Source organism: Lissotriton helveticus, chromosome 10, assembly GCF_964261635.1.
Source record: "Lissotriton helveticus chromosome 10, aLisHel1.1, whole genome shotgun sequence".
Taxonomy (NCBI): Eukaryota; Metazoa; Chordata; class Amphibia; order Caudata; family Salamandridae; genus Lissotriton; species Lissotriton helveticus.
In genome coordinates, this window is record NC_136071.1 from 127,742,562 (window position 1) to 127,761,870 (window position 19,309).

Consider the following 19,309-nt stretch of genomic DNA (forward strand, 5'->3'; position numbering starts at 1 on the left):
CGCCTTTAGTCTTCACACTCTATATAGAGCCCTTTGCCCAGCGACTTCGAGACAACCCCATGGCGCAGTAATGTGTCGATTTAAATACCGTATATAGATTTCCCGATGTATGCCCTTATATAGGCACAATTCGCATTGCCCTTGTTTAGGCATAGAAATCCAACCCTTATTTAGGCATTATCCATGCTAACCAAATACAGGCATGGCCAACTACATCTGTCCATCCACGTCTTAACGAGTTCTTGGAAACCCAGAGTCTTAAGCCTTTAGGACTTCCCCTTGCTTGGATTATTGATTTCTCCAAGAACTCATTTATTATGCATGAACATCTATTCCTTAGGGGTTCATTCATCAAGTTCCTCTGCCCAACTTTTAGGTCAATACTGGCATTCCTAAACACCTTCGAGGTATAAATATACCTTCACTTGCCATGGCAAACTACGGCTCAGCTACACGGCTCGCCACGGCAAGTTCAGAAGGAATTGGAGTCCCCGCCTGACGCACTGACCAGACGCTGTCATCCTCCTTGCAGAGAATCCATCTCCAGTGTTTCTGACTCCCCTTGCGTGGTGTTAGAGATCGAGACCCGGAAAGAGATTCCAACCTCTCTCATTCTGAGGTATGGAGCAGACTAGAACCTAGAGGGACTTTTGGCAAATCTTGGCAACACCAATCCTAACTATAGCTAAACTAGACTATAGAAAAACAGCACCTACTTCTTACCTCGTACTACACTTAGGTTAGGTACACTGGGGTAGAACTAGCTAGAAGCACCAGACAAGTATTCACATTTTAGCCTGTGTTATTTATGTATGTATTTTTATGAATATATGTCAAAGCTACAAATTGCAGTATTATCTAATCTTACTGCTAATGCTGTACGTATTATACTTCGCATTCTGTCTTACGATTGTAACAATTCATATCTCTTGCACAAGACTGTTCAATAAACCATTTTCATTGAAATGCCTGTCTACCTATTTCTGTGTAAACTCTGTAGAAACGAAGAATGCACGATTGACTGAGTGAAACTGTTATCTATTGTTTCCATGATTCTAAGACTGTTCCGATTCTAAGGGAAACAAAGTTGTCATTTTTATGCGGTTGTCAGAAACTAATCCATTCTCGTTTATTCGAGAAGTTTCTAGTGCCCTCTGAGTTAGCTGGCACACACAAGTAATTAAGTTTAATGTACTCGATAGAGGCATACTGACCTCAGTCCCCTCAGACTCCTACCGACGTCAAAAATATACAAATTAAGTTCCATTTATTTTCGCTGCAGCTCGAACTCGGTTTGCAGGTAACCCCTTCTGGATCCCTTTACATGACGCATTGTCGTCATTGCAATTAGCAGTAACCATCACACACCCTCTGCATTGATTGTGATTGTCCACTGCATTTGTTTGTACATCTACATACCAGAGGATAGCAACGTATACCATCACCATACGTACTCTACCTTAAGAAGCAACCGCTCTGGTACCTTATCTGGAATTCAAGTGATCACTACACTATATCTAGAGTCCACTTCCATCGATTGCGGTTGCCGCACCAAACGGGTGCATTTGGAACATATATCATGGCTTCCTGATGAAGGCTTAAGGCCGAAACGCGCGTAGCAATGTCAAATTATCTTTAGCCATGTTTTTGTGATTATAAAACTTACCTTTTTATATATATATTATCTTTTGTATTTACTTGAATCTATTTATGAAATGTATATTTTCACTGAATTGTATTGTGATACATAACAAGCATCATATACACACTACGATAACCTATGCTGTATCGTTAATGAATGTTTAAACCAGATCCGAAATAAAGATAAAAATAAAAATATATTTTTGAATAAAATATCTTCTTGATGATATGTTCCTTTTCACTTTCTATTGTTTATCCATAGTCAGTAACTCTTGTTGTCAGTAACTATTGTTGTCGGTCCATTTTATTTAAAACCCTTGTTCCTAAATAATCGTCCTTCCAAACATCCAGTGATCCCAATTTAGGAACTCTAGTTGGGGATACCTCCTATTCTCACACCTAATACCATCTTGTATGACATCAGTCATAATATAACTGCAACATTTGCAATAAAATTTGTGATGAGAAATCTGTGCATGACTGGGCACGAGTTATAGTTACGTGTGTGTGTGTGTGTATGTATGTGTGTGTGTATATATATATTACCTACTGGCGATAGCCAGTAGGTATATATAGTTAGGATTTTTTTCCTATGGGATTTTTGAAAATTCTATGTCGAATAACTTTGGCGTTTGAGGACAGAATTGGCTGAAATTTTCAGGAAAATGGAACATTTTGTTTCTGAGCAGCCCCTGAAAATTTGGGGGGGTTTCGTCAAGGGGGGGCCGAGAAAAAAGGGGGGTCCCAAAACGTGTTTTTCCCATGCAATTTTCCATAGGGCGGTTGGCCTCACTTTTAGCCTGAACGGCTGAATGGATTTACACCAAACTTGGCAAAATTGTAGGGACTGGTAGCCCGATGTGCCTTTGCTATGTCTCAAGATATAGGCTCCAGTGGTTTTTACGAAAATTAACTTTGAAAAATATATATTGGGCTACATTGGGCTATATATATGTTGGAGCCCAAATGTAGCCCAATGTAGCCCAAAGATGGCCACCAGAGACAAAAAAAAACAAATGTAGCCCAAATATCAGCCAGGTGTAGCCCAACTATAGCCCAATGACAGAATGTCCCACAACTAGAACAACTAGAGTGCTAACAGTCCTACTTATTACAAAGGTATGGCACACCTGAAGCCATCTTGATTGGAATAAAGTGGTAACTCTTAAAACATTTAATTTAAAAAGGAACAAAATGAGGGGGTTCATTTTGCCATAGAAAGTATGATTAGCGAATATATGACGAAATCCCGCATACCATCAGTCCGCAAAAAAAATCCCGCATGTACTATTAGGCCGCAAATTAAAATAACGAAAACTTTTAGAACGAATATGCCTTTAGCATACACTAAACAACTAAACTACCCTAAAACACTACCCCCAGCATGACCCTACACTACACAAACAGTACAACACTACCCTAAACCCTAAAACACTACCCCCAGCATGACCCTACACTACACAAACACTACAACACTACCCTAAACCCTAAAACACTACCCCCAGCATGACCCTACACTACGCAAACACTACAACACTACCCAAAACCCTAAAACACTACACCCCAGCATGACCCTACACTATGCAAACACTACAACACTACCCTAAACCCTAAAACACTACCCCCAGCATGACCCTACACTACGCAAACACTACAACACTACCCAAAACCCTAAAACACTACACCCCAGCATGACCCTACACTACGCAAACACTACACTACCCTAAACCCTAAAACACTACCCCCAGCATGACCCTACACTACGCAAACACTACAACACTACCCTAAACCCTAAAACACTACCCCCAGCATGACCCTACACTACGCAAACACTACAACACTACCCTAAACCCTAAAACACTACCCCCAGCATGACCCTACACTACGCAAACACTACAACACTACCCTAAACCCTAAAACACTACCCCCAGCATGACCCTACACTACGCAAACACTACAACACTACCCTAAACCCTAAAACACTACCCCCAGCATGACCCTACACTACGCAAACACTACAACACTACCCTAAACCCTAAAACACTACCCCCAGCATGACCCTACACTACGCAAACACTACAACACTACCCTAAACCCTAAAACACTACCCCCAGCATGACCCTACACTACGCAAACAGTGATGTCATTTGAGATGTCATCAGTGATGTCATCAGTGATGTCACTGACCATGTCATGAATGATTTAATATGTGACATCATCAGCAGTGGATTGCGGGTGCGCGATATATAGTTAGTGCAACTAACTATATATGGAATTTCATTGGTTTTATGTCAATAAAATGTCCAGCTAACTATATATGGTCTCTAACCTATGGTTTTTTCTGTGAATTTTCAAGGTTTTGTAAATGCAAATTCCTAACTATATATGGTCTATAACCTATGGTTTTTTCAGTGAATATATATATATATATATATATATATATATATATATATATATATATATATATATATATATATAATGGATAGCCATCGAATAAGAAGCCATCGCGAAAGCAGATCATATGTATCTTTTTTTAACGTTTTTGGAGACCGCTAAAGTGAGATGCTTGCAAGACCGAAAAAAGCATGTGAATTTACTAAAGGTTAAGCACCTACGAACTGCATTTGCAAACATGCAGCATTTAGAATTGAAAATGTTGTAGTTATTAAGGATAATGTTAATTTACCTCTCGTTGAAATATTTCAGTGAATAATACATTTGTAGTATAGGTAATGATTGTTTAGAATCATGAAATAACCAGTCCTGAAAGTTTAGTGGGTACCTAAATAAGCCAGAGTTTGTGCCCTTTTGTAAAGTTTGTACTCTGGTTAGATAACGTATTTGTGAGCAAATAAATGTTCCCTTTTTATCATTTAGTGCTCTTGAAACAGTCCATCTACATAAACGAATTACGTACCTGCTTAGGTTGCTGGATAGAGGGCATCCTTGTTCACATCAACAGATTAATTCTTGCTTAACAGGAAAGGTCTGTATTTTAATGGGGGGTACCATCAAAAATGAAAAGTTTTTTTCTTAATTCTACTGCTCACCGCAGAGTCCAACCCTAAACAAATATTTTTAGTTTTCTTTGGTACAAATATGTTGCCTGCTAGAACCCTCGCTGTTCACTGGCATCACAGTACGCAGGATGTGGTGCACAGCTCAGGATTTGTTACATTCCATAACTGAATTTTGTTGTTATGTACTTTGCTAAATAATCAGCTTCCTATTTCTGTACTCATGTGTTTTTGAGTTGGCATAAAATGTCTTTAATATGCAATAAACGTTTTTTTCATTTTTTTTTCACAGCAAGCACACATCATTGTAAATAACGCATTAAAGCTGTATTCTCAAGATAAAATCGGGATGGTGGATTATGCTTTGGAATCTGGAGGTATGGTTAAATGAAGAAAGGTTTTACCTTCCTCATTTTCCATGTTGTGTAATGTGTGTTAATGGATGTGATTCTCTGGTGACAGTTCAAACTAGTTACATGGATACCTTTAACACTTTCAAGCTAAGATAGGGTTTCGATGTGCATATAAATGATAAGCTTGTAATCCATATTTAATAAGAAATTAATACTAAACCGAGAGAACAAAATCAGTTGTGAAAGAACCCTTTTTGTTTTGACCAGTCAGTGTTGTTCGCTATGTGTTTCCCAGCGCTGACAAAATATCCAAACACTGGCTACACAGGTGATCCTTATTTGCATGACTCCAGAGTAAATGTGTCCATTGAGACTATGACTGCAGACACTGTAGACCTCCTCAGATAGGACTGAGGATCTGTCCAAGAATCAAATGAAATGTAATTTTTCTCCAGAATTCTTTCTTTGCAACCAGCCAGAGCTCTTTCATTTTTAGGGGTGACGTTACAACCAATTTTGCAAGCAAGCTATAGACTTGCTTACTTCTAAGAATTCATTTTCTGGCCTTCTATGGCTTATGGAATGGTGGTTAATGCTAGGGTCCAGGTTGCGAGTGAGCTCAAAAGTGACGTCATATGAAGCTTTGAGAGCATGTATGTTTGCTAAAAGCTGCTCATTGATTGCAGTTTGGAGATTGGACTTCCAAAATACCCAATTAGACTGTCTTTTGAGATTAGGTTAAAACAAGACCAATTGACAACTAATGATTATAGGTAGTGATGTAAGATTTTCTTTCTTTTAGGTGGAAGCATTCTGAGTACTCGCTGTTCTGAGACGTATGAAACCAAAACTGCGCTAATGAGCCTTTTTGGAATTCCTTTATGGTACTTCTCACAGTCTCCTCGAGTTGTGATCCAGGTAAATTTGAGTACTAAATGGGACAGTAGATCACTACTTTGTCTTCTGTAAGCACCATACTTACGCATGTATGTATGTATGTGTGTGTATGTGTGTTCGTTCTGCTCCCCACCATGGCCCTCAGGCGAACCGGTAACAACTGACAAAGTGGGGACCCTTACAAATAATACATCCACCTATAAGAGTAACAACCAGTCGTGGTGCCCTTCTACAGGATTCTTTCGTGAAGGTTACTGAGGGAACAATTCTAAGGTTAGAGGAAAGGCAGCATACCCTGTAATTCCCCTTCCCCAAATAAACAGTGACTCCCTGACTATACCACACTTGTCGGGGGAAGAATGCAACAATTCCTCCCCATTTGGGGATCTATAACTACAGACAAATGGGTGTTAGGAATTTTCCAACATGGTTATTGCCTGGAGCTTACCACCAATCCTTCACACATTCCACCTCGTTCTCACAAAATGTCACAGGAACATTTACACCTGCTCAAACAAGAAGCACCGACTCTTTTACTCAAAGGAGCCATAGAGCCTGTACTGTTACAATATCAAGGGTCAGGAGTATACTCCCTGTATTTTCTAATTCCCAAAAAGGATGGCTCTTTGAAACCTATTCTGGATCTCAGTGTACTAATCCTTTACATACTGTCATAGCATTTCCACATGGTGACATGTCAACAAGTGCTCCCACTCCTACAGCAGGGCAACTTTGTCTACTCTAGACTTAAGACACACATTTCCACATTCCAATTCATCCTGCTCATCGCAAATATCTCAGATTTGTATAGCAGGGCAACATTGCCAAATCAAAGTACTACCGTTTGGAGTCACCACTGCTCCCAGAGCATTTACCAAATGCATGGCAGTAGTCGCAGCTCATCCGAGAAGGCAACACATCCATGTATTCTCATACCTGGACAACTGGCTCATCAAAGCCAGCACTTACCACAAGTATCTGCAACATACTCAAGCCTCAATCCCGTTGCTACACCAACTAGGTTTTACAGTGAATGCCCTGAAGTCCCATTTTCAGCCTTCCAGCATACAAACTTACCGCTAGGAATGATGCTGTCTTGCATAGTAATCCTTTCCCATGCAAAACTTCACATGCATTCCCTCCAAGAATGCTTAGCAAGTCAGTGGAACCAGTCGCAGGGTCAATTGACCGAACTAGTGTTGGTAGATTGCTGCACCCATCGCTCTTTGCAGTGATGGAACCCAGCAAATGTATCCAAAGGGCGGACCTTCATCGACCCTGTTCCACAAACAGTGTTAACAGCAGGCCCATCACTCACTGGTTGGGGTACTCACTTGCTCAATCACACTATCCGAGGATTGTGGAGTCTAAAGCATAAAACGCTTCATATATATCACCTAGAATTACTAGCAGTGTTTGTAGCTCTCCGAGCCTTTCAAACTCACCTCATAGGCAGTGCTGTCCTTGTCCACACGGACGACATGACAGCTATGTACTACATACAAAAACAGGGGCGGGGAGGGGGGGACGGACACACTCTCTCCAACTGAGTCATATTGCCCAGGATACAGGCCCCAAATGGTTAGGACAAGAAAATGCCAACTTTCTAAAAGTCAGAAAAAACAAGGGTGGCTGGGCCCAAAAGGGAAGGAGGGTAGGCAGGGCCACACTAATATGAACAGAAACAATTGCCTATGCCTCCGAGCTACTTAGAGTACACACCGATTTATGTACAAGTAAACCACAATTTATTAGTTTACCCAAAACAATTTATGTTTTCAATTGTTACTCAATTTACAAAAAGAGGGGGAATATTCAGAAAAGACAGAGATAAGGCCACTGTCAACCTCAAGTTTTAGCCATACACAATTTCAGAAAAACAGTTTATGCATATATACAGTGAAAAAACATGTGTTAGACATTATACAACAAGGAAACTATTAAACCAACATGTATCGAACATTATGACAAAAAACAGGGGGTACTTTTACCATGAGAAAATATCACCATACATACATTTACGAAGCATGGACCACAGAACCTTATACATTTGTAAAATCATTTAGCCAACCATTATTAATGGAATGGAAAAAGAATGTTTTCAACCAATTCAACTACCATGACCTGAACAAGAGACAATCAATTAAATGTCAGGAATATTGCCCATTTCTGCATCATTAACATTGGCCAACTGGTCAGTGAACGTGAAAAAGGGGGGGTGCAGACGCGTTTCGAATCCTAATAAAAGACTTGCAGGATTCTCGTCAGGGCAGTATGAATCTAGTCCATGGGAACTGTTTGAAAAGAAGAACAAAACAGTTTGTTTACTAAAAAGTGCGTCCTCAAGCCACTGCTCTCAGAACAATGCGAGTGACGGAATACTGCGTACCTTGTGTAATTCCTGCCCACAGTTACTCCTGTGTTCTATGGGAATGGTAAAGCAGAATTCTAAGTGCTTTAGAACACCGCACAGGTTGGCAAAGACCCACGTAGAACACAGGTAACCATTTTCAGTACAATCACGACGCGCACAGAAGGTCCCCCTCTACCCTGCTGGACTTGACTTACCTTTTACTCTGTTGCAGCGTAAACCCCACAACATAGACGACATTCCCATAGAACACAGGAGTAACTGTGGGCAGGAATTACACAAGGTACGCAGTATTCCGTCACTCGCATTGTTCTGAGAGCAGTGGCTTGAGGACGCACTTTTTAGTAAACAAACTGTTTTGTTCTTCTTTTCAAACAGTTCCCATGGACTAGATTCATACTGCCCTGACGAGAATCCTGCAAGTCTTTTATCAGGATTCGAAACGCGTCGGCACCCCCCCTTTTTCACGTTCACTGACCAGTTGGCCAATGTTAATGATGCAGAAATGGGCAATATTCCTGACATTTAATTGATTGTCTCTTGTTCAGGTCATGGTAGTTGAATTGGTTGAAAACATTCTTTTTCCATTCCATTAATAATGGTTGGCTAAATGATTTTACAAATGTATAAGGTTTTGTGGTCCATGCTTCGTAAATGTATGTATGGTGATATTTTCTCATGGTAAAAGTACCCCCTGTTTTTTGTCATAATGTTCGATACATGTTGGTTTAATAGTTTCCTTGTTGTATAATGTCTAACACATGTTTTTTCACTGTATATATGCATAAACTGTTTTTCTGAAATTGTGTATGGCTAAAACTTGAGGTTGACAGTGGCCTTATCTCTGTCTTTTCTGAATATTCCCCCTCTTTTTGTAAATTGAGTAACAATTGAAAACATAAATTGTTTTGGGTAAACTAATAAATTGTGGTTTACTTGTACATAAATCGGTGTGTACTCTAAGTAGCTCGGAGGCATAGGCAATTGTTTCTGTTAACTTTCTAAAAGTGGCATGTTCTGAATTGTTGCTTAAAATACAACTTTTTACTATTAACAAGGGTGTAAAATACAATTCTTTGGATACCAAACATCAGCATTGCTACCTGCTCCGAAATGAACGTTATAACTTAGCAGATGTAATAAGATAACCCCATGTTATCCTATAGGAGAGGGTAGGTGTTGTAGTAGTGAAAACGAATTTAGGAGTTTTTCATTACCAATACATGTCCAACTTTTTAAATGCACTCCACCGAGCACTGTAAAAAGAAAGGTTTAGGTCTGCCGAAAGGTTTATTTTGGCAGGTTGAAATGCCAGTTTAAAACTGTTCCCAAAGGTTGCAATGGCAGACCTTCGACATCTTTAAAAGGCCGCAGAAGTGGTGGAACAGTGAGTGCTGCAGGCCCTCCACTAGCATTTAATTTACAGGCCCTGGGTGCATGTGGTATCCACTTTACTAGGAACTTACATGTACATTGAATGTGTAATTTTGTTTGTAAGGCACTCTCGCCATGTGTAAGGGAGAGCAGAAGCACCTAAGCCCTGGTTATCATTGGTAAAGTGTACAGAGTTGTAAAAGTCATAAAAACAGGTTCAGAAAACGGGAGGGTAAAGGCAAAATATTTGGGGATGACCCTGCGAAGTCCAACACAGATTTGTTAGGGCAATCTGTTCAAAGAAAGTTAATCAAAATATTGGTTCCTGGATGATGCATAGTACTTTATGTAAAGCTGTTGTTTTTGTTTTCTAATGCATTCCATGAAATTCACTTCCTTATATTCTTTGTATTTAATTTACTACGTTCTAATGGCTTGTATTTGGCTGATGCAAACAAATCGGGCTGATTAACGTGATATTTCGCTGCAGCTCATTTATCTGCCAATGTCTTTCTAAATAATATATTGGATAAAGTACCCACTCCCATACATTATAAGGACATTACAATCACCGAGAAGTTGCTGGACTATAGAGATGAATGATATTGAAAGCAAAGTGCCGGTCATGGAGCTATTAGCTGACTTCCTTTTAATATATGTCAGTGGACACTTTATTACTTATAATGTATAGTCACATTATCACCCTTCCCACAAATGTCTTCAATCCTTGGTGGTGTTGCTCTTTCGTATGAAAGAGATAGGATGTATGCAGACATGATAAACAAAAGTATAAACTGTACTTTAGAATTAAACACACCAAAGAGGAGTTGGATATCTTTTGCTAAAAGATATTAGAAAAAGATTATTTTTTAAATGTGTAGCTTAGAATGTGAGAAACCTGTAGAGCAATTCCATCTGTCCTATAATTACTCCAAGTGTGCAAAAAATAAGCATGTTGCCATAAATATCTATTTTCTCCTGATAACTGTTCATCTAGAAAAACAGAGGTTTTGTTTGTGCTGTTGAAATTGTAGCTTTAATTATACACGGTTTCCCTTCCTCTCTCCCCCTCTTCCCCCCCCCCTCCTCCCTGGGTACTGGCTCTGCAGCAGCCATTATGGTGTCAGAACTCAACAGTAATATGTTATTACAGTTCAGCAGATACGTCATTTCTTTATTACAAGCAACTGGAGACTTCACAGGTTGCATATAATAAGGAAATTAGAGACTAGCTTTCATACAGGGATTTCAGGCTCCCATGTATTCGAAGTCTGTTTAAAGCTTAGTAGCTTGTTGCTCCCAGGTGTAATCGATAATGTGAAGAGTTGGGTGTAAACATTCCAGTATGTATTAGATGGCATTAGTTACTTTAATGCACCCCAAAAAAATTCTAAAACGTTTGGAGATTGAGTAAATATTTTGAGTATTTTTTTTAATAGCCTGATATGTATCCCGGAAACTGTTGGGCATTTAAAGGATCCCAGGGCTATCTAGTGGTTCGACTTTCTATGCAGATCTACCCCACGGCATTTACGCTGGAGCATATACCAAAGACACTTTCACCAACCGGAAACATCACCAGTGCACCTAAAGAGTTTGCAGTGTTTGTAAGTAAGCCTTTTGTGGTTCTCAAATGATGGGGTGATTTGTTTGTTTTCAGTTTTTATCTTGAATGTTACATGTTTTTCAAATGTTTGCCTGTGTATTAGTACAGTACAATGCATGTATCAAACTTGTGGCCATAACTGAAAGACCATTTGCAAGTCTTTACCCTGGTAATCACAGAGGCTAAATACAATTGCCCTCCTCTGCTTTCTTCCATATGTCCCAACTCCTTTTGTTAATCACACCTAAGACTTCTGATCCTCCTTATACGCAACTCATACCTCCTAGCTGTAAGAGAATTGTGCCTGTTGTTAGACTCGACATATCCACCATCAATGTAATCTAATCAAAACCGAGGGAACACGCTAAAAAGGATGATGTACCGCTCATGCATCTTAGACACCCTTTTTAGTTTTTAAAAGGACTTTCGTCCACTATTGTTAGAGGCATGCTAGAGTTCTCACCGAGATAACCTTGCCCAGATGCTACCTGTATCTGGGTGGGCACTACCTTGCTGATCAAGGGAGCTCTTTTCTTTTGGGAAGGGATCTAAAACTAATACCTTATGATATTCTCAACTAGCATTTTTTTTATTCCTATATTACTCACAACATCTAATAGTGGACGTCTATTTTAGCCCATTGTTGGACACTTCAGATGATCAGTCTGACTTGTCTGTTTTAGCTCTGTCCGAATTATAGTGATCTATAAAACATGTAGAAACCTCTTGCAGCATTAAATGTTTCCAGTCTCAAGCTTATCTTTGCTTTTGTGCTTGACAGTAAAAATGTGTCACATGAACTGCGTTGTTGTGCAGTGAAACTTCTGGGTAGTTGTGTTCTAGGATGCTTATGCCTTGTGAGGTGCTAACAGCAACCTAATATATGCAGATTTGCAACATATCCATACTGCAGTATTATATGATTATCCGAGTTCCATTAAGTGCAAAACTGCCTTAAGTGAAAATGCACCTTTAATTGAAGTGTATTCTAAATTTTCCAAAGGGGATGATGGACGGAGTGTTGAACAATGCAAGAAAGCACCCCCAGTCAACTGATCTGGGTTCAATCCATCATCATTCTTTAGCTCACTCCGCTACCCCAGTTCAGACATGGCCATATGCAAATCAGTCTGTCCCCGTGCCTCATGGTAACAGTCCAGCCCGAACTGCTAAGCCATGTCTTCCCTGGACCGGAAACAAGTATCCTGCGACCGGTTTCTGGCTAATCAGCCGTCATCAGCCATGCTAGATTGAATCCAGTGGCAAAGTGAGCAAGGGCCCCACGTCTGGGCATACCCAACCAACTTAGGGCGAACAAAGCAAAACCAAAGGGGCTATTATAAATTTACCCCAGCATTAAGTGAGTATTCTCACCTACAATGTTTTGTGGGGGGAAGGGATCTACAGGAAAAATTGGGGTTTGGAGATGGGTAATTTGTTTACAGTTTTACACTATCCATACAGAGTCCTCTGCTACTGAGAGTATTGAATTGAAAGGGAGCATACCGGTCCTAATATACGTTGAAGTAATATGAATTGGAAGTACAATTGTTCACTTTTTGACCAGTTTGGCTGAGAGGCAGATCATGCAATAATGGTGTTAATAATGCACTGTAAACACTTGTTTCGGTCACAGGGTTTGGAAGACGAGTATCAAGAAGAGGGAAAGCTTCTTGGCCAATACATGTATAATCAAGATGGAGATCCACTACAAACTTTCCAAGTGACGGTAAGTTTAGTTTCGATAAGAATGCTTTCATTGTTTAAAATTAAAGGACATGACATTTTGAAATATTTCTGTTTTGAGAAATGTTGATTTTGGAAATTAGGGTGAGTAGTCATTTACAGTTTTACATTTCAGCTAAGCAAAAACATTGGCGTAAATAATGCATTATCGCGCCACTTGACATTGCATAAATGTCGAAATAATTCCCTCCTAATGAAAATAATAGATTTTCAGTTTAGATATTTTTTTTTTTTTTAGTTTTTTGTAGTAGTGGTCAATAATTAAGTCAAAACTAGTATTCTTTGTGGCGGATTCTTTTGCAGGTCTGCAAACTGCCTAATAATTTATATTTAGAATTGTATTGGGATATTTAAAGTAACTGTGAATGTAAAGAAAATTCTCCTGTCCTCCCCCAAGCAAGTATCCCCAACAATCCTACAAAAAGTATTGAATATCCATTTGTTTGATGTCTAGTGGCATTTTAACCCCTATTTAAAACTAATTACTAGATGGCCCTTTTAAAAGCTCTCACACTATCCTTGCTTCATTGTGAATCAGGAGGAAAGCGCTGTTCCTACCTGGAAAGGCTCTCAAAATTATTTGCATGGTTGATATTTGTGATGAGTAACATCAATAAAATAATAATTAACCAAAGACCTTCCTTAAATTGTATTGCGTGGAACATTAAAAAAAGGAATTTTTACATTAACTTGCAGGAAGAAAATGAAATTGCCTTTCAAATAGTGGAACTTCGTATCCTGTCTAACTGGGGTCACACTGAGTACACCTGTCTGTATCGTTTCCGGGTGCATGGGAACTCTGCCGTCCGATGAAGAATCCTGGGTCATCGTTGTTTGTACATTTTATTATTTGTATATTCTGAACTCCTGAAACACTGGACATTTCAGGGATGTATAGAAGTGGCTTCTACAGCAGAATCCCTTTTCTCTTCCAGTTAAATATAAAAGTCTGTCAACGTACATAAAAACCATCTAGTGCTCAGCTTGTTGGTGTCAGTCCACTATATTGCCAGATTTGTACCTTTGTCTCCCAATGGAGAATAATAGTGCATGACAAACACTTGGCAATCGGAATGTCAATTTAATTTTATTTGGTTGTGCTCTGAAAAGTCTTTTGTCTAAAGTTGCTTGTTAAACTGAAAACTGTGTCTGCTGTCATCTTAACTACTTCTGATAACATGATTTAGGCAATTATTCTGTTTAACTGTATTTTTGCAGAAGACTTGTTGCTTTGAAGTGATCTTGAGATTTATTTTCTTTTGTCCATATCGTTGCTGTTCCTCGACCCTTTTTATTTTGTGCTGGAAACAAGACACTGAATTATAAAGGCTACAGTCAATGAGCTACTGGTCACCATATTGTTTGTAGTTCTGGGCTCCGAGAACACACTGTTGGCACTTTGCATTATATCCTGGGGAAGAGAACAGAATCTTGTCAGGCTCATTAATGCTCGTTATATAAATTTGTCTTCCCTTGGGTAAAGAAATAAACTATAGTGTGTTCAGGGTTGCAGGAGACGCCAAACAAAACAAATATATTTTGAGCAGTTTACAATGACATCCAATTTTACTCCACTGTATAAGAATACTATTATGGTTGTTTGACGTTTTTCTGTTTTGAACTGCCTGTATATTAAGTACCGGATGCAGGAAAATTGAACAGTCTAGCACTTATTCTAGCTTTTATTGGATGTTTGTGGGTATGCGTAACAAAAAAACTCCAATGAAAACACTGACCATGTGTCATTATGCCTACTGAAATGGCGCAAACTTTGAAGAAATGGATTTTTAAAATAGTCTAGCTCCAACAGAAGACCAGCTCTCATCTCTCATTTATTTGTCTGATAGCCTTGAGTGGAATACATTTTTTACTTCTGTCTTTGGGACAGTTGAATTGAATTTATGAATCAACCCAAATGTCCAAAGTTCAACATGCATAAAATGTCTCAGGAGTCCAAGATGGCTATGTTCCTTGTACCATTGTAGTTGCATGTTAAAACACAACTGAGTTTTAAGTCCTATAAGCGATATTCAAGAGCAGGTGGAGGTTTGGGAAGGGAAATCGACTGCACTGAAGAACATCCATCCATGTTAGTTTGTTTTGCTTCAGATTTGAATTAAATGCAACATGGAGGTAAATGCATATCTCGAATGGAAATGTGCAAGCAATGGTGTTTCTAGGCTTGGTGTAGACCAAACTTGAGGTTGGATGAGCGTCATTGAAATGAAAGTGTGCCATAATTAGAAATCTTGTTAGTGTGTAACAATTGAACCTAGCCCCTTTTGTTTGTACAGTTTTCACTTTTACAGATTACCTTTACATAAGCTTTTGCCTTATTTCTTGAAGTGTCAGTCATTTATTTGTAGAATTTATTTGCCCTTTTTGTATTTTTGTTATGTAAAACTCCATTTATTTTAATGTTTTTATTTGAAAAAGGTATAAATTTATAAGCAAGATGTATTTGTTATATGTCATACACTAGACTCCAAAGGCTGAATTTTGGTGGTGGGTTTGACCAATATTTTTAACCAAAATACATTTCTCAAACATTGTTTTGCTTTTTGTACAGAGATTTTAGTGGTGATTTTTGTATCTGTTTTATTGAAAGAAAACCCCTTGTCTGCCCTGTACCGTAAACCCTAGTGTACTTCCATGATGAGAAAAAATAATGGTTTCTTTTTTGAATAATTGACTTTTTATTTGTATGTTGCACAACTGTCCTAAGACAAATGAAAGCCTCACTGTAGGAATTGCCTCTGTTCATTCACGCAGCTGTTGTGCAGAACCCGTGGCCTATGCAGGAAAGTGTAATAAATGTACAGGAATTTCGTATATATTTCAAATATATAGATGAAAGGTATACTATGTAAATCTAAGATGGGATAGGGGATAAGTATGGGGACATTTACAAAAACTCTAATTTATTTTTAAAGAAATAAAATAGGACTTTGTGCAATGTATTTTTGTAAACGCTTTCCCAGTTATTTTGTCTGAATGTTTACCTGCTTTCAAAATTGTCAGAATTCTAGTCCAAGGTTTAAAGAATGTAATTTTGAAATTGCATGTAATATTTGAAAAACAGTAATAAACAGTGTATTTTCTTTTTTTGTATCTGTTTATTTTTGTATGTGGTTGCTCTACTACTACTAGCATTAACTTGGGTTGAAGGAGACGCTAAACCTCTGTTAGTGCTGCCTGTTCACAAATTCATAGGTGGTTGTCTATCAGCTAAAAGACACATGGGCCACTATCTTAATGCTGCTGCGGCCAGCCAAAGCCAGACTTGTTAAAGGACCGAAACTACTCAGTGTGACTTAAATCAGAAAATTGGTACCAAACCGTGTTTTGAATCACAAAGCTTTTGTTCCCTTGATTTGGTTGAATTACATCTTTGCCAGAAAGATTTTGTGGTGGTTGTTTCTTTAAGATGGATGTACTGGGTTGACAACAGGGTTTTTTAGATTAGGTGCCCCCCCACCCTTCAAGTAAAAAATAGGTGTGGGTGCTTTGTGTGTTTACTGAACATGCTGTCACCTTTTTGTGATTCCATAGGATACTGGATCATTGATTGAGCTTGTGAAATAGATCAGATGATATATAGTAGGAGGTATGTTTGTTTACATTGTAAGCTGAATTACCTTTTCCATGTGTATGCTTTGATTAAATCCCCTAAGAGCCACAGATGGTCAATGGAAATTTTGGCATAATTTTAGGAGCTTTCTAATGGGAAAAGTTTGTAGATTTAAAAAGGTTCTTCCCAATTTAATAAATAAGGTGAGATTATTTATCCACTAGCCCCTATATATAGTTGTCAAATTGCTGCTAGAAACCTGGACTCCGCAGCAGTAAGGGAATTCTGAAATCTCGCCTAATGCCCCCCTGACCAATTCTGTGCTAAACTCCACTTAGCTTAATGTAATGAGTATTTGTTTTCCCATTGCATGCTATTACTAAATTATCAACCATTTGCTCACCCCCATTCTGCCCAACATTGTGAAGTGTGGATTGTCTATTAATCAATTACTTAAAAAAACATTGATTTTGGTTTAAAAAAATAAACGTTCACTTCCTAAAACAAGAATAAGTCGTTATTGAGGACGAAATAACTACCCTGTCGCTCACAGCTCCCACAGATTTATTCATCATAATTAAATAAGCCTGTAGTGTTAGTCTAACATATCATAATGTGTACTTGTAAAGACAAAGCTCACTCTTGGGTCACCTGATGCTGCAATAACATGAGTTTGTTGTTCCCTACCTCAGTAGTACTCATTTTATTGACCTCTAAAGGATGTGTGACCCACCAGGATTTGAAACTGACTATTGGGCTAAACACCGAGGCCTGGAGTTGAATGATATAGGAAGGTAGGATCCTTCTGGCATGGTTACCCCCACTTTTTGCCTGGTTTCAGTGTATTTTTGACTAGTCTGACTGGCATCCAACTAATAAGGACCCCAGTCACTGTGCTTTCGCCCTAATTTTGACAATGGTAAGTACTTTCGTACCTTCCCAATTGGCTACTGGTGTGCCCTTCTAAGTCCCTAGTATATGGTACTTGGGTACCCAGGGCATAGGTACACCTGGGGTCTCATGGACTGCAGCATGTATTATGCCACCATTGAGTGACCACTCAAACTTTGACTACAGGCCTGCCATTGCAGCCTGGCTGAGCTGGTGCTAGCACCACTCACAACAGATATAAATGTCCTTATATCTGAGGTCACTGCAATTAAAACCTATGTTACCCCCAAGGCAGGCTTTTCAATCCTGAAGGCAGGGTGCTAGGTTAGAAGTGTGAGGGTGTCCTGCATGAGCAGGGCACCACCCTACAAATCCAGGGGTCGATTCTCTTGGCTTTGGAAGTGCAGTCAGCCATGTTATACATATAGTGGACATCAAGTTAATTACACGATGTCTAACTATAAATTGGCTCCACCAAAACCAGTCATGTTTGGTATCAAACATGTTTGACTCCTACCCCAATAAAGATTCCAGTGTTGGATGTAGGATCCCATGTACTGGGGGGGGCTACCCTAGGGATTCTACAGAGTCACGGAACTATGCTTGAAATCATAGAACCTTAGTAGGCCGGGACTGAGTCATCCTACCACCCGAGTACCCATGAGCCTGTAACCTACTAGCTATAGTGTCTCACTTGCCTCCTACTCACTCCCAGAGGAACAAGTGATTACACACCCGGGAACACAACACTCCCAACCCTCTCATGAATTGCGGGTACAGGACACACCCTTTCACACTCACACTTGTACTAGTCCACAATAAGTCTGATAGAGACACGAGGAAAGCTAAAAATGTTTATTTTAAGTATCATGCTCTAGTATGCAGTATACGTGCCACAACAAGTAGGAAAAGGCCTAGTACAAATATGGTCAGCATAGAAAGTAGTCCATAAATCATAAACTGAGCTGTCATTATATAGGATAGTGTGGCGTAACCTCCCTCCCCTTCTACAGAAGCAAAATGATCATCTATAAGAAGATCTATGGGTGTTGGCAGCAGACCCTGTACCTTAGTATACACAGTGGAAAGTTCTACATTTCAGGTGCTGTCACGATCTGTTCCTTGGAAAGATTCCTCTCCATGTGTGTGTTACCTACCTGTGCATACCTGTATGATAAAAGTACGTGTTCCCAAACAACAGCTGTATTTGCGTGTTTTGTCTAGGTGCTAGGGCCTGACCAGAACAGAATAACAAGGGACATTGTTGTTCGACCTTGTCTATATGTTCAGACTAAATCCCAGGAAGGAACAGAACGCAAAATCAACCCTATGTTCTGTTTGAATGTACAGTTTGGCACAAAGCAAAATGAGTTAGAAGAGTAACGTGTGCAAAGCAAAGGACAGTCTACTACGTGCTCATGCTAACAGGAAAAACGACATTCGGCCTGCATGGGAAAAATTACACCCTGCCCTTGGTCAGGACGGTAGCACTAAATGACGACAGACAGGCGCGCAACACCCATTGAACTCACGGGCTTCAATCCCCCCCCCCCCCCCCCCCCCTGTCGTGTGTGGCAGCCCGGGATGAGACAGATCCCGGGCACCCACACAGCCGCATCCGAACGTTTCACAGGTCTTTAAAAGATCATTTGAATGTTAATTAGGCCTTGCAGTTGTTTCACCCCCTTCTAAGAGCCCCTGCAGCTCCACTCTGCCTACTGATTAAAGGTTCAGCCCCCCCCCCCCGAAATTTTTTCTTAGCCCCCCCCCCCCCGAAATTTGACTCTAGTTGCGCCTCTGACGACAGATGTCAGATAAGCAGAACCAAAGCATATAACCAAT

At 39.5% G+C, this 19,309-nt stretch overlaps 1 protein-coding gene across 12 annotated transcripts in view; it reads left to right on the plus strand.

Moving 5' to 3' along the window:
- SUN1 (Sad1 and UNC84 domain containing 1) overlaps positions 1–16,110 on the plus strand; it is a 422,747-nt gene extending 406,637 nt beyond the window's left edge. For all 12 annotated transcript variants that reach the window (XM_078664915.1, XM_078664910.1, XM_078664909.1 and 9 more), the window contains 5 exons: positions 4,951–5,035; positions 5,814–5,929; positions 11,093–11,260; positions 12,896–12,988; positions 13,702–16,110. In XM_078664915.1, coding sequence (XP_078521041.1) covers positions 4,951–5,035; positions 5,814–5,929; positions 11,093–11,260; positions 12,896–12,988; positions 13,702–13,818 — 579 coding nt within the window. In that variant the 3' untranslated portion in view covers positions 13,819–16,110. The remainder of the gene's footprint in view (positions 1–4,950; positions 5,036–5,813; positions 5,930–11,092; positions 11,261–12,895; positions 12,989–13,701) is intronic.
- Positions 16,111–19,309: the final 3,199 nt, after the last annotated feature.